This window comes from Melanerpes formicivorus, unplaced genomic scaffold (genome assembly GCF_026170545.1).
Source record: "Melanerpes formicivorus ecotype bairdi unplaced genomic scaffold, bMelFor1.0.p_v2 SCAF_2, whole genome shotgun sequence".
In the NCBI taxonomy this organism is placed as follows: Eukaryota; Metazoa; Chordata; class Aves; order Piciformes; family Picidae; genus Melanerpes; species Melanerpes formicivorus.
In genome coordinates, this window is record NW_027142354.1 from 40,739,099 (window position 1) to 40,753,515 (window position 14,417).

The following is a 14,417-nucleotide window of genomic DNA, read 5'->3' on the forward strand; positions in this document are numbered from 1 at the left end:
CCCTAGCAGACTCCCAAGGAGTTTGAGGACCTCTCTCAGGCTGAGAGAATTTGGGCTGTTCAGCCTGAAGAGAAGAAGACTCCAGGGAGACCTTGGAGCAGCATTTCAATATCTGAAGGGGACCTACAGGATGGCTGGAGAGGGACTGGTCAGAAGGCCCTGTGGGGATAGGAAGGACAATGGTTTGAAACTGGAGCAGGGGAGATTTAGGCTGGACATCAGGAGGAAGATCTACACAGTGAAGGTGGTGAGACACTGGAACAGGTTGCCCAGGGACGTGGTGGAGGCCTCATTTCTAGAGACATTCAAGGTCAGGCTTGAAGGGTGCCCTGAGCAACCTGATCTAGCTGGAGACAGGAGGGGTGGACATGATGACCTCTTAAGGTCCCTTCCAACACAATGCATCCTGTGATTCTATGAGGCTTTCTAGCAGCCACACTCTCCTCCAGGCTGTTTCTGAGCAGAGCTTGTGATGAGGGGAGCTTTCTGAAGTGATGCTTCATTTTCCCTACAGAGCCTTCAGTAAAATCAACACCACCAACCACCTTGAGTCTCAGCTCCACGGCCCCAGCTGCTGCAGCCAAACCCTTCTCTGCTGCTACAACACTGCTGACATCACCTGCACGAGGTAAGCATGGAAAAATCCCACTTCAGCTCAGGCAGGGCCTGTTGGTGCATCCCTCCTTAGCCAAGCAAAACTGGGAGCAGCAGAATGACTGTGCCAGCCCATGCCGTGCTACATACTCAGCACTTTGGAGTCTTTGCTGAAAGAGCAGCTCATTCCAGCTCCCCATAAGCACAGGGCTGGCCACAACCAGGACAGAGATGTGGCAGCAGCCCAACAAGGCCCTGTCAGAAACGCCAGACCATGCTGGAACAGGCTGCCAGGGAGATCAGGGATGCTCCCTCCCTGGAGGTGTTCAAGGCCTTGAGCAACCTGGTGTCATGGGAGGTGCCCCTGCCCATGGCAGAGGGGCTGGAACTAGATGATCTATAGGGTCCCTTCCAACCCAAACCATTCTATGACTCAGTGCTTTACCAGGCAATGTTTTATGGAGCAGCTACAAGCACCCCAGCCTCCCCAGCAGCCCTCTCCCAGGCTCACCTCCCAGACATGACGTCTAAACTGACGGCTCAGCTTGCCAGCTGCACATCTGGAGGTTTGTTTGGAGGGGGAAGTCTCAGGCAAACAAAGTTTTTTGCTCCATGGAAACCTAGCAGCACTCCATAGGGGACCAATGGTATCCTGGTCTGCATCAGGAACAGTGTGGCCAGCAGGAGCAGGGAGGTCATTCTGCCCCTGTACACTGCACTGGTTAGGCCACACCTCGAGTCCTGTGTCCAGTTCTGGGCCCCTCAGTTTAGGAAGGAGGTTGACTTGCTAGAACGAGTCCAGAGAAGGGCAACGAAGTTGGTTAGGGGCTTAGAACACAGCCCTGTGAGGAGAGGCTGAGGGAGCTGGGGTTGCTTAGCCTGGAGAAGAGGAGACTCAGGGGTGACCTTATTGCTGTCTACAACTACCTGAAGGGAGGTTGTAGCCAGGTGGGGGTTGGTCTCCTCTCCCAGGCAACCAGCACCAGAACAAGAGGACACAGTCTCAGGCTGCGCCAGGGGAGGTTTAGGCTGGAGGTTAGGAAGAAGTTCTACACAGAGAGAGTGATTGCCCATTGGAATGTGCTGCCCAGGGAGGTGGTGGAGTCACCCTCTTTAGAGGTGTTTAGGAGGAGATTTGATAGGATGCTTGGTGCCATGGGTTAGTTGATTAGGTGGTGTTGGATGATAGGTTGGACTCGATGATCTCTAAGGTCTCTTCCAACCTGGTTTATTCTATTCTATAGCACAGTCAGTGGCAGCTTCAAGAGTTAATTCTCCTTTTCCCTGTTTTCCTTATCCAGATGAAAAGCCTACAGGAGGCAAAAGCACACCAGCTTCACCAACTCAAGGTACTTTTTCCTCTTATAGAGTCACAAGCAGCTGAGATCATCCCATGTCAATTAGCTTGCTTGGTTCACAGGGTGCAGGTTATCTAAGCACTTGTCTTTACCTTGGGATTGAGCCATCAGCAACACCCCAAAAAAAAGCAGCCTGGATTCCTTACAAGCAGTGATGAAACACCAGATCAAATGCACTTCACATCATCTGCCTGGGAGGAACTTGAACAGCAGATGAAAGCCTGATCTGTGCTCAGGAAAAGACAGCCCTTCAAACACCCTTTTAACAAAATATTATCCTTTTGCTCCTGACACTTTGCTTAACCCAGCCTGTAAGGGAAAAAAATGAGAGACTCCAGTCAGAGGAGTGGCTGAATCCCCAGCCCTGGAGGGATTGAAAAGCCAGGCAGATGTGATGCTGGGGGACATGGCTTAGTGGTGGCTGGGTAGTGTTGGGTTAAGGGTTGGGCTTGAGGAGCTCAAAGGTCTTTTCCAGCCTGAATGATTGATTTGCTGATTCTCTGCCTCTCCAAGTACCTCTCAGATCTTCTCTAACGCAAGCAAGGTTAGAAACCCTCGGTCAGCTCTGCTGCACAGATGTCCAAGCAGCAGGCCTGGGCCCAGCTAAGCCAAGAGCCCCTCGCACGAGCAGGCTGCTATTAATTACAAGCCCTTGTAGAGCTGAGCAGCTCCATACATCTCTGACTGCAGAAATGTTGCTGATGCTTCCAGAAGCCAGCTCTCCTGCTGCGTGAGACCCAACATTTCCCAGGCACAGGTTATCCCTGCCAGGCTCAGCAAACCACAGCTCCTGCCCACAGCCCCCCATGGCTGGAAGAACAGTTCCAGGATGCAACAAAGGGGTTCATGACTGGTGGGGGGAAAATAAATGTACAGCAGTGATCCCTGCTTCTCAGGAATGTTCTGCTCCCAGTTTGATTTGTTATTTCATACTTCCCCCCCTCTTTTTCTTCTGAGCTTTGGCAAAACTGCATTCCAAAGCAGTGATGTTTCTGCAAGACTGGAACCCCAGTTTCAGTTCACTGCAGTGCCAGGAGCTGTTCCACACTCCTCCAGGCAGCCAGTCCTTTTGGCCAGATGGGACTCATAGAAGAGTTTGGGTTGGAAGGAACCTCCAAAGGTCATTCAATCCAACCACTCTGCAGTCAGCAGGGACATTTTCCACTAGATCAGGTTGCCCAGAGCCTTGTCGAGCCTGAACTTGAACAGCTCCAGGCCTGGGGCCTCAACCACTTCCCTGGGCAACCTGTTGCAGTGTTCCACACCCTCATATTGCAGAACTTGCTCCTAACATCCAATCTAAACCGGCTCTGCTCTTATTTCAAACCATTGTCCCTCATCCTATCACTGCAGGCCTTTGCAAACAGTCCCTCTGCCTCCTTCTGGTACTGGAAGGCTGCTCTAAGGTCTCCCCAGAGCCTTCTCTTCTCCAGGCTGAACACCCTCAGCTCCCTCAGCCTGGCCCATAGCAGAGGTGCTTCAGCCCCCTGATCATCTTCATGGCTCTCTCTAGACCTGCTCCATCAGGTCCATGCCCTTCCTGCGTTGAGGGCTCCAGAGCTGGATGCAACACTCCAGGTGAGATCTACACCAGGGGCAGGATCTCCTCTCTCCATCTGCTGGCCACACTTTTGAACAGCAGAGAGAAAATCCTCCCTGACCTACGAATAGAATAGAATAGAATAGAATAGAATAGAATAGAATAGAATAGAATAGAATAGAATAGAATAGAATAGAATAGAATAGAATAGAATAGAATAGAATAGAATGTCCTGAAGCTCTAAAGCATCATTTTTAGTGTCTGGACACAGCCTGTAGCTGTTCCATAACGGCTTTTTTCCCCCTCTTCATAACTGAAACACAGTGGCTAGCTTCAAATTTGCCTGCAGAGGCACTGGCAGCAGCTGTCACAAACCAAAGAGCTTCACACAAGCCAGTTCATCCCACTGAGAACTGGAGTCCTTGCTCGACCAAACCTCTGTGCTGCCACACAGAGGTTTGCTACATACGGTGCACAAGTTAGCCCAACTCAAACCAGCTTAATTACTTCTAGGTAACCCAGGACAGCACAGCCACTAATTGCAGGCCCAAGGATATGCCAACCACTTGATCCAGAGCCACACTCTGCAGAATTTTTTCCCCCATGTCCATTTCTTTGTTGTTAAAGTCTCAACATATAGGAGCAATACCAAAGCTATGACCTTCCCGGTTCAACTGCTGCACCTGCCCCCAAACTACATCTGGGACTGAAGAACTGGAGATTTTGTACCAGGGTCCTTGAGTTTTGGTTCCCTGAGTTTCACTATGGACACATAAAATAGCACAAAGGATGTTTGGTGGGGAGATTTAGCCCAAGTATGGAATTCCCAGGTATCACCAGCACTGATGGATGGACCACTGGGTGGATGAGGAACTGGCTAGGTGGTTGCACTCAGTGGGTTGTGGTCAATGGCTCAATGTCCAAGTGGAGTTCCTCAGGGGTCTGTCCTGGGTCCAGTGCTGTTTAACATCTTTGTCAGGCACATGGGCAGTGGGGTTGAGGCACCCACAGCACATTTGCTGATGGCACCAAGCTGTGTGGTGCACTGGAGTCATTTGAAGGAAGGGATCCATCCAGAAGGATCTTGACAGGCTTGGGAAGGGGGCCAGTGACAACTGCATGAGGTTCAACAAGTCAAAGTGCAAGCTCCTGCATCTGGGATGGGCCAATCCCAGGCACAAACCCAGGCTGGGTGTGGAGGGGGTTGAGAGTAGCCCTGAAGAAAAAGCCTTGGTGGTGTTGATTGCTGAGAAGCTTCCTGTGAGCCAGCAGTGCCCTCATGCAGCCCAGAAGGCAGCTGTGTGCTGGGCTGCAGCCAGAGGAGTGTGGCCAGCAGGGCAAGAGAGGAGATTCTGCCCCTTGCCTATGCTCTGCTGAGACCCCTCCTCAAATACTGTATCCAGTTCTGGTGTCCCCAGAATAAGGAGGACAGACAACTGCTGGAGTGAGTCCAGATGAGGCCACAAAGTTGATCCAAGGACTGGAGCACCTCTGCTATGAGGACAGGGTGAGGGAGCTGGGGTTGTTCAGCCTGGAGAAGACTCCAGGGAGACCTTAGAGCTGCCTTCCAATAGCTGAAAGGATCCTACAGGAAGGCTGCAGAGGGACTTTTCATGAGTGTCTAGAGACAGGACAAAGGGAATAGTTTGAAGCTGAAGGAGAGCAGAGTTAGACTGGAGCTGAGGAAGAAGTTCTTCAGTACAAAGGTGGAGATTCTGGAATAGGCTGCCCAGGGAGACTGTGGGTGCTCCCACCCTGGAGGTGTTCAAAGCCAGGCTGGATGAGGCCTCGAGCAACCAAGTCTAATTGAGACGTGACCCTGCCCATGGCAGGGAGGTTGGAGGAGATGATCTCTGAGGTCCCTTCTAACCTCACCCATTCTATGTTTACCACAACTCCACACCCCCCTCCAGCCTGCCCATTAGTTCTTTAGGTTATTAGGTGACACTCAAGGGCAGGGACTCACCTTCTGTGTTTCTCTTTGCAGGTCAAGAGCTCAAGAGAAGCGAGAGTACTACATCATCAACAACTCAGGGTGCTTCCTCCTTTCTCTCACAGAGAGGTGACTGCTGATAGATATTTTCCAGCCCTTCTCACAGCCAACAGCAAGGCCACCACATTGCTGCCTTCAAGGCAGCATGGTGAGTGGCCAGCAAGCACCTGAGGGCTGTTGGCCATCTCGTTTAGCCCTTGAATATCCCCAGAAGCAGATCTTTGGGACAGCCTGTAGAAGCTGGGAATAGTGATTGTGCATCACAGCAGGAGAGGTGCCACTATGGTAAAAGGAGGGAGATGAGACAAGCTGCCCCCTCAAACACTCTGCCAGATCACTCATTCACCTGCCACACTCAGCTCCCTCACTAGAGCCCCGGCACTAAACCCTGGGGGTGCTCTCAAGCTGTCTGTAAAAAGGGCCACATCAAGGCAATCTGATCCCCACACAGGTCTTGGTCACTGCTGGTCACTCAGGATCCCACATTATTCCCTTCAACAAGGTGCAAGTTCTATCCTCCAGCACTGCTAGGAAAGCTCCTCCCAGCCTTGGAAGAAAGTCTTTCATACAAAGCTGCCTTTTTCCCCTCTTGTAGGCACCTCGATGCCAGCCACTCCAACACCACAGCCCTCTGGCTACTTGCCTGTGCCCACCCCAACAGACGACAAATCACCGCTGACGGTGGCAGCTTTTGGTAAGGCCCTGGGCAGCCTGGCAGAGGGGAGGGTGTCTTTTGCCAGGCCATGCCTCAAAGATACTTCCCTGCAGTTGGATCCACACTTAGCTCTTTCAGCATGCCTGGTCCTGGGCATTCAGAGTGCAAGGCAAAAGCCTTGAGGAAAAGACTTGTCATCAGCAGACAATGAAGTACCTGACAAAGAGAATCACAGAACTGCTTAGGCTGGAAAGGACCTTTAAGACCATCCAGTCAAGCTGTTAACCCACCACTGCACCAGGGCCCTCAGCACCACATCCACCTGGCTCTTCAATCCCTCCAGGGATGGTGATGCAACCACTGCTCTGGGCAGCCCACTCCAGGGCTTGACAACCCTTTCAGGGAAGAAATCATTTCTCACATCCAACCTGAGCCACCCCTGGAACAATTTGAAGCCCTTTCCTCTTGCTAGTGGTTACTTGGGAGATCAACCCCCACCTGATTCCAACCTCCTTGCAGGCAGTTGGAGAGAGCCAGATCTCCCCTCCTTTTCTCCAGATTAAACAACCCAAACTCCCTCAGCTGCTCCTCATAAAACCTCTTCTCCAGACCTAGTGTCAAAAGGAACAGATAATCTGGAAGGCCATCATGGCTACACCTGGGCTTGAGATCTTGCTCCCAGCATCAATATTTGCCCCAGCTCCATGTTACAATAAAACCTAGGCACAAATCATCCCAAACTATGCCTTGGTTTCTGTGACAGGGTCTAGGATAAATACACTGCCTGCCTGGAAGCCTAAACAATGTTCTGTCCTGCAAACCTGTTGAGACTGCAGTCTCACCCTTGCTTTGCTGCCTTCCCCAGCACCCTGCTTGGCAGGCAGCCAAGTCATAGAATCATTTTGGTTGGAAAAAGACCTTTAAGATCATAGAAAGTTTTGGGTTGGAAGAGATCTCCAGAAGTCATTTAGTCCAACTCCCCTGCAGTCAGCAGGGACATCCTTCTCTAGATCAGGTTGCTCAGAGCGCTGTTGACCCTCACCTTGAATATACCCAGGGAAGGGGCCTCAACTATCTCCCTGGGCAACCTGTTCCAGTGTTCCACCACCCTCCTAACATCCAATCTAACTCTGCTCTTCTCTCAAACCATTGCCCCTTGCCCTGTCCCTCCAGGCCTTTGCAAACAGTCCCTCTGAAGCCTTCTTGTAGCCCTCTTCCGCAGCCTGAAGGCTGCAATTAGGTCTGCCCAGAGCCTAAGATCAGCAAGTCCAACCATTATACAACTCTACCAAGTCCTCCACATCCTCTGGGCTGTGGAAGGCTGAAGCAGGAGGTGCCACAGCTTAAGCTGCCAAGAGACTTGGACAGAGGCATGGAGTAAACTTAACAGACCTTGTCTGCCCTGGGCTATACTGTCCCACACCTCCATCAAGCTGAGCAAAAACCCCAATCTTCTATGACACTACTGGAAAAAAAAAGATCATTCAGAAGCACTTTGAACAGTGAAGTGTTAACTCCCTGAGTAACCCTTTGCTTACATCCTCCATCAGAAGTGCTGACAAGGCAAGATTCCCATGTGAAGAACAGTTGGATTGTTTGAGGCCTGATGTCAGGACCAAACCTCCACTTGGCCACTGGTTTATCACAGATAACGCCAGCCACAGCCTTTACCTCTTCTTTCCCAATCCCAGCATTTACCTGACCTTATACCCTTCTAGGAGAAGATTTACTAACTGTGGTAAGGACACCCTGACTCCAAACAACCCCCAGTGTAACTGGCTGGCTTCTGCCCTTCTGTCACTGCCCCACCAGAAGTCCTTTGAGGCTGAACCAGAAGAGGATAAAGCTCTAGTGACCATTTACCTCTCTGTCTGTTGTGTCCCAGGCTCATTTGAACAAAAATCTTTGATTCCTACCCAAGGTGAAAGCCTTTGTGCTACCCCAGAAGCCAAGGCCAGGCACATTGTGCTATCAGCCACCATGAGGGTGGTGAGACACTGGCACAGGTCGCCCAGGGAGGTGGTGGAGGCCTCATTCCTAGAGGTTTTTGCAGCCAGGCTGGATGTGGCTGTGAGCAAGCTGCTGTAGTGTGAGGTGTCCCTGCCCATGGCAGGGGGATTGGAACTGGCTGATCCTTGAGGTCCCTATAAGAGTTCTCTCCTTCATCCCCAGGTGTCATCAGCTTCATAGTCATCCTGATAGTGGTTGTGATCATCCTGGTCAGCGTGGTCAGCCTGAGGTTCAAGTGTAACCGCTCAAAGGACTCAGAAGGTATTTGCCAGGGGTGCTCTGTCTTTGCCCAGCCAAAAAACCATCAGTTTCCTCCTGGACTGGGTAACTCCTGAAAGCTTACATGGTGGGGAGGCTCTGAAGCCAAACTGGAGCATAGATTCATAGACTCATGTAATGGTTTGGGTTGAAAGGAACCTTAAAGATCACCCAGTTCCAATCTCCCTGCCACAGGCATGGACAGCTACTACACCAGGTTGCTCAAGATCCCATCCAACCTGGCCCTGCACACCTCCAAGGTTGGAACCTCCTGCCACTGTCACCCCAGTTGAAGGATTTTCTCTAATCAGCTCCCAGCTATTCCCTGTGGTGTCTCTGCTCCCACTTGGATTTCATTTATACCCCTGTACAATGTAATTCTGAACACAGCTGACTCATCATCTTGCTTGGCTCTGATGGTTTCTCACCTGTACATCAACAAGTGCTTTTCTCCTTCCAGACAAGCAGAAGCCAGGGAGCATCATGGTGTCAGAGAGGTAAGGCTGCTCACAACCTTCTGAAAAACCTACTTTATTCCAGAACTAAGTTTAGCAAGGAAAAGAGGCTGCTTTGGTTATTTCAGGTTGCAGGAAGGACTTCAAGACATCCTTGAGACAGGTTTAAAATAAACCAACCAAAAAAAAAAATCAGCTTTGATAGAACCTCATCCTGTGCCTGATGGAGTCAAAGGTGGAAGTGGTATAAAGGGCCTTCATGTCAAAGCTGCACCAGTACCTGTGAGGACTCCTCCTCTTCCCAAAGCAGTTGGTTTATCTTTCTTTGCCTACATACAGAATTCAAGTCTAAATTTGGGGTTAAGGATCTCAAAGTAGCCTCAAAGTAGTGAGATGAGGTCAGGTCCCCATAAATATGTATCTCCCAGATGCCTGTTGCTATTATCTAGCAAGAGCAGAATAAGGGAGCAGAGACCTTTGGAAGAGAAGCACCAACTGGAGATTCACAGGTGGGAAGGGACCCTCAAAGGTCATCTTGATCGACCCCCCCTGCAGCCAGCAGGGACACCCAACAAGATCAAGGTGCACAGGGCCACAGCAGGTCTGCTCCTGAATATCTCCAGGGATGGGACCTGTCCCAGTGTTTCACCACCCCATTGTGAAGAACATCTCCTGATGTCCAACCTAAATCTCCTCTGCTCTATTTTCAAACCATTGCCCCTCATCCTATCCCCACAGGCCCTTCTGAACAGTTCCTCCCCAGCCTTCCTGTAGGTCCCCTGCAGATATTGAAATGCTGCTCTAAGGTCTCCCTGGAGCCGCCTTCTCTCCAGGCTGAACAACCCCAATTCTTTCAGCCTGTCTTCACAGGAGAGGTGCTCCAGGATGGTCCACCTGAACCCCATGGCCTATCACTGCTGCCAAAAAAGAGAGGCTATGTGTGGGGAAGCAGCAGCAAATAAGAACTGGAAGGGACCAAAACATGTTGCTCGTACTTTTCCATGTGATAGTTTCTTACTAAAGTTACAAACCCTGCTTTGGAAAGAGGCAAGGGACACAAGGAGTAAGGTCTATAATGTATTTAGGTGTTAACTTTGTATCAACATCAGTGGTTTCCAAATACCCCCAAAGGCCATGATCTGAAGCCACCAAGGCAGGACATAGCAGAGCAGTGGACTGCGCCCCTGAGGCACCTGAAATCCCCAAGGCCATTCAGTCTCCACTGGCACTAAGCTGCATATCCCAGCCCTCAAGGTAGGGAGAAAGGGGAATTCCACCTTCCTGACACTTTGACTCTTGGGAGACAAGGTGGCAATGCATGATGTAAAAATAGCCAGGGCTTCCTTTGTGTGACAAATAAGGGTGCAGAACAGACACACACAGTCAGGTTTCCTGGTGTTCCAGTCCAGGCAGGGGCTGCAGGGCTTGAAGGTAATTCGGCCACCCAGAGTCAGATCCAAACTGCTCCTTGATTGTGCCTGCAAGAGGCAAACCAGCACCACATCCCAATTCATCTGAATGTGCTGCTTGGCTCCCTAGGGAGCTCCAAAGCCATATTCAGATAGGGAATGTGGGATGAGGCACTAAAAGGATGGGCCTGAATCAGGACATCAGCTCAAAGGGCAATGTGAGCCAAGCCTGGTCCCTTGGACTAGCCAGCCACAGCCTTGCCTGCTTGCCCCCAGCTGTGTATGAAGAAAGGCCTCTCTTGCATTTTGAGAGGAGTTAATACCACCTTCTCCTCTTGACAGCTGCTCAGCAGGCCCAAGCCAGAAGGATAACAGCATCACTCTGATCTCCATGAAGAACATCAACATGAACAACAGCATGAGCTACCCACCATCAGAAAAGGTTTGCCTCTAAAGCCTGCCTTTCTAGAGGGTCAGCTGGGGCTTGTTTTCTCTTGCTGGATAAGAACATGCCTCTCAGCTAGCTCTTTGGTCTCCTGTTCCTTCACAAAAGTAATAAAACTCAGCTGCCAGCCAGCTCCTAAAGGTACCAGTCTGGTTCCACTGAGCCTAATCAAAGTTTGGATGCCTATCTCAGGTTTAGCCAAGTTCCCTGAAGCCAAAGTGCCTGCTATACCTCATAGCTAGAGGTGCCATCATCTAGGGCCAGCCAGCAGAGCTACAATGCTTTGTCATTAGAACTGCTTTTGTTGCAAAAGGCCCTTAAGGTCATCAAGTCCAACCATTCTCTAACCTCAGCACTGCATCTATTAATCTCTTAAAGACCTCCAGGGATGGGGATTCAAACAACTCCCTGGGCAGCCTGTTCCAGGTCTTGAGAATCCTTTCAGGGAAGAAGTTGCTTCTGATGTCCACCCTAAACCTCCCCTGGTGCAACTGGAGGCCATTTTCTCTTGTCCTGTCTCTTATCCCTGGAGAGAGGAGACCAACTCCCACCTGACTCCAACCCCCTTTCAGGGAGATGCAGAAAGCCATAAGGTCTCCCCTCAGCCTCATTTTCTCTGGGTTGAACACCAACAGTTCCCTCAGATGCTCCTCACAATGTCTAAGTGCTAGACCCTTCACCAGCTTCATTGCTCTTCTCTAGACCCTCTTCAGCCCCTCAATGTCCTTCTTGGAGTGAGGGGCCCCAAACTGAACCCAGTACTCAAGGTGTGGCCTCAGCAGTACTGAGTACAAGGGAACAATCCCTGCCCTGGTCCTGCTGGCTACACCATTGCTGATCCAGGCCAGGATGCTGGTGGCCTTCCTGGGGACACCCTGGCTCATGTTCAGACAGCTGTTGATGGACAGCCCAAGGTCTTTCTCTACTCAACAGCTTTCCAGCCACTCTGCTTGAAACCTGGAGCTTTGTATGGGGTGACCAAAGTGCAGGACCTGGGACTTGGCCTTGTTGTATCTCATACAGTTGGCCTTGGCCCATTGCTCCAGCCTGTCCAGGTCCCTCCCTGAAGAGGTAATCAAGCTTGCCTTTGAGAAATCAAGGTCTTCCCCTCTTAGTCAAGGCTTACCCACTCCTGCTCCACAGGTGATGTTGGAGGACAGAATCACAGAATCACCAAGGTTGGAAGAGACCTCAAAGATCACCAAGCCCAACCTGTCACCACAGACATCATGACTAGACCATGGCACCAAGTGCCACATCCAATCCCCTCTTGAACACCTCCAGGGATGGGGACTCCACCACCTCCCTGGGCAGCACATTCCAATGGCTAATGACTCTCTCTGTGAAGAACTTTCTCCTCACCTCCTGCCTAAGCTTCCCCTGTTGCAGCTTGAGACTGTGTCCTCTTGTTCTGGTGCTGGTTGCCTGGGAGAAGAGACCAACTCCCTCCTGGCTACAACCACCTTTCATGTAGTTGTAGAGGGCAATAAGGTCTCCCCTAAGCCTCCTCTTCTCCAGGCTAAACAATCCCAGCTCCCTCAGCCTCCCCTCACAGGGCTGTGCTCAAGGCCTCTCCCCAGCTTTGTTGCCCTTCTCTGGACATGTTCAACTGTCTTAATATCCTTCTTAAGCTGAGGGGCCCAGAACTGGACACAGGACTCAAGGTGTGGCCTAACCAATTCAGAGTATGGGGCACAATGACTTCCCTGCTCCTGCTGGCCACACTATTCCTAATGCAGGCCAGGATGCCATTGGCCTTCTTGGCCACCTGGGCGCACTGCTGGCTCATGTTTAGGCAGCTGTCAATCAGCACCCCCAGGTCCCTTTCTGTTTGGCAGACAGGACTTTCCCATCAGGACTCTCAGGTCCATTCCACATGAGCACTTCACATCACTTCCCACCCTTCTGAGGCTGGGGTTGAGCTGGGTGGAACACAGTGCTTACCTCCTTTTGCCATCCCCAGCAGGCTGCTGACACACCACTACGTCTTCTTTCTGCAGGTGCTATGAAGCCAAGGGGCCCAGAGCTTGAAGCTGACTCATGACAACCAGCAGTGACCTTCTAGGTCCTTTGATGGTTTCTTTCCCTTGAGGAAAGAGCAAGGGTGGACTTTCTCTATAAATTATGATATCCTTTCTGATCGATACATTTCCAGTAGCATCCCACATAGCTCCCCCACCTGGGGCCTAAGGGCCTTCTCCAGTTACAGCTTGCCATGCTCAGTGGTTGGTATCTAACTGAAGTTGTGATAGGCCTTCAGACACTCAGAAGCATGAAGGAACATCTACTTCACTACTAAACTGCTGCCTTAATGGCCTTCATGGTCCATGCAGCCAGTCAAGGGGTCGTTAACCAAGTCAACCCCACGCACGGTCTGAGGCTGGAGGCCTAATGGGACACAAATGGCCAAGTGCAAGGTCAAACCCCAGCACAACTGCTCCAAGCCCCTGATCCTTGGTGTCCTCACTGTCTCTGCAGAGATGGGGGATGATCCCAGCCACCTACCTCACAGGGTTGTTGTGAGGCTGTGCTGAGTGATGTCTGCAAAGCATTTGGGGAGGCAGGGATTAAAGGTGCTGCTGAAATGCAAATTGCCCTCTGAAATCCCTGATTATTGATAGCTGGGCTTCAGGCAGGCAGGGGGCAGATTCTCACAGCTGCAACGTGCTCAATGAAGACTCATCTGGAGCATGAAGCACAAGGGCTGTGCATTGACAGGGCTTGATCTCAGTGCAGAATGGAGTGGCCACAAAGGAAATGCTGAGCTTCATGGTCTGAAGTCTGGTAGCCTGAGCTTGCTGGGAGAGCTTCCATTTTCTGCACCATCCCTTTCCCAGAGCTTCCAGAAACGCAGCTTCCACCACCACCATCTGCACCAGAAGCACCCAAGAGCTTCCAGAAGTACAACATCCCCTTCCAGGGACCAGCCAGAGCACCCAGCTTACTGCAGCACCAAGAACCACCAGTGGCACCCCCAACTGTGATAACCAGGTCAATCCTGCCTGTGAGGCTCCACAGTGCCACAGCTCATGTTTGGAGGCCCTGTTCCCCAGACCCTTCCCCAGCGCTGGTCCTGTCCTTCTCTGGACCCGCTCCAGCCCCTCAATGCTCTTCTTGGAGTGAGGGCCCAAAACTGAAGCTAGTACTCTAGGTGTGGCCTCAGCAGTGCCCAATACAGAGGGACAATTACTGCCTTGGTCCTGCTGGCCACCCTATTGCTGATCCCAGCCAGAATGCTGGCAGCCTTCTTAGTCACATGGGCACACGCTGCCTCATGTTCAGCCAGATGTCAGCCAACACCCCCAGGTCCTTTTCCACCAGGCACTTCCCCAGCCATTCTGCCCCAAGCCTGCAGCATTCATGGGGTTGCTGTGCCCCAAATGCTGAAACATGTCCAGAGAAGGGCCACGAGGATGAGCAGAGGGCTGGAGATCCTCTCCTATGAGGACAGACAGAGAGTTGAGGTTGTTCAGTCTGGAGAAGAGAAGGCTCCCAGGAGACCTTCTTGTGGCCTTCCAGTACCCACAGGGGGCTACAAGAAAGCTGGGGAGGGGGGTTTTAGGCTGTCAAGGAATGACAGGACTGGGTGGGGAAAGGAGCAAAACTAGAAGTGGGGAGATTCAGATTAGATGTTAGGAAGTACTTCCCCATGAGGGTGGTGAGACACTGGCACCTGCTGTAGTGTGAGGTGTCCCTGCCC

The 14,417-nt window shown here is 51.4% G+C and overlaps 1 protein-coding gene across 2 annotated transcripts in view; it reads left to right on the forward strand.

Moving 5' to 3' along the window:
- The window catches only part of ECSCR (endothelial cell surface expressed chemotaxis and apoptosis regulator), a 33,344-nt gene extending 20,038 nt beyond the window's left edge, over positions 1–13,306 (forward strand). For both annotated transcript variants that reach the window (XM_068157646.1, XM_068157640.1), the window contains exons 5-12: positions 515–628; positions 1,896–1,943; positions 5,480–5,554; positions 6,081–6,179; positions 8,313–8,411; positions 8,869–8,905; positions 10,615–10,714; positions 12,718–13,306. In XM_068157646.1, the coding sequence (XP_068013747.1) occupies positions 515–628; positions 1,896–1,943; positions 5,480–5,554; positions 6,081–6,179; positions 8,313–8,411; positions 8,869–8,905; positions 10,615–10,714; positions 12,718–12,726 (581 nt within the window). In that variant the 3' untranslated portion in view covers positions 12,727–13,306. The remainder of the gene's footprint in view (positions 1–514; positions 629–1,895; positions 1,944–5,479; positions 5,555–6,080; positions 6,180–8,312; positions 8,412–8,868; positions 8,906–10,614; positions 10,715–12,717) is intronic.
- Positions 13,307–14,417: the final 1,111 nt, after the last annotated feature.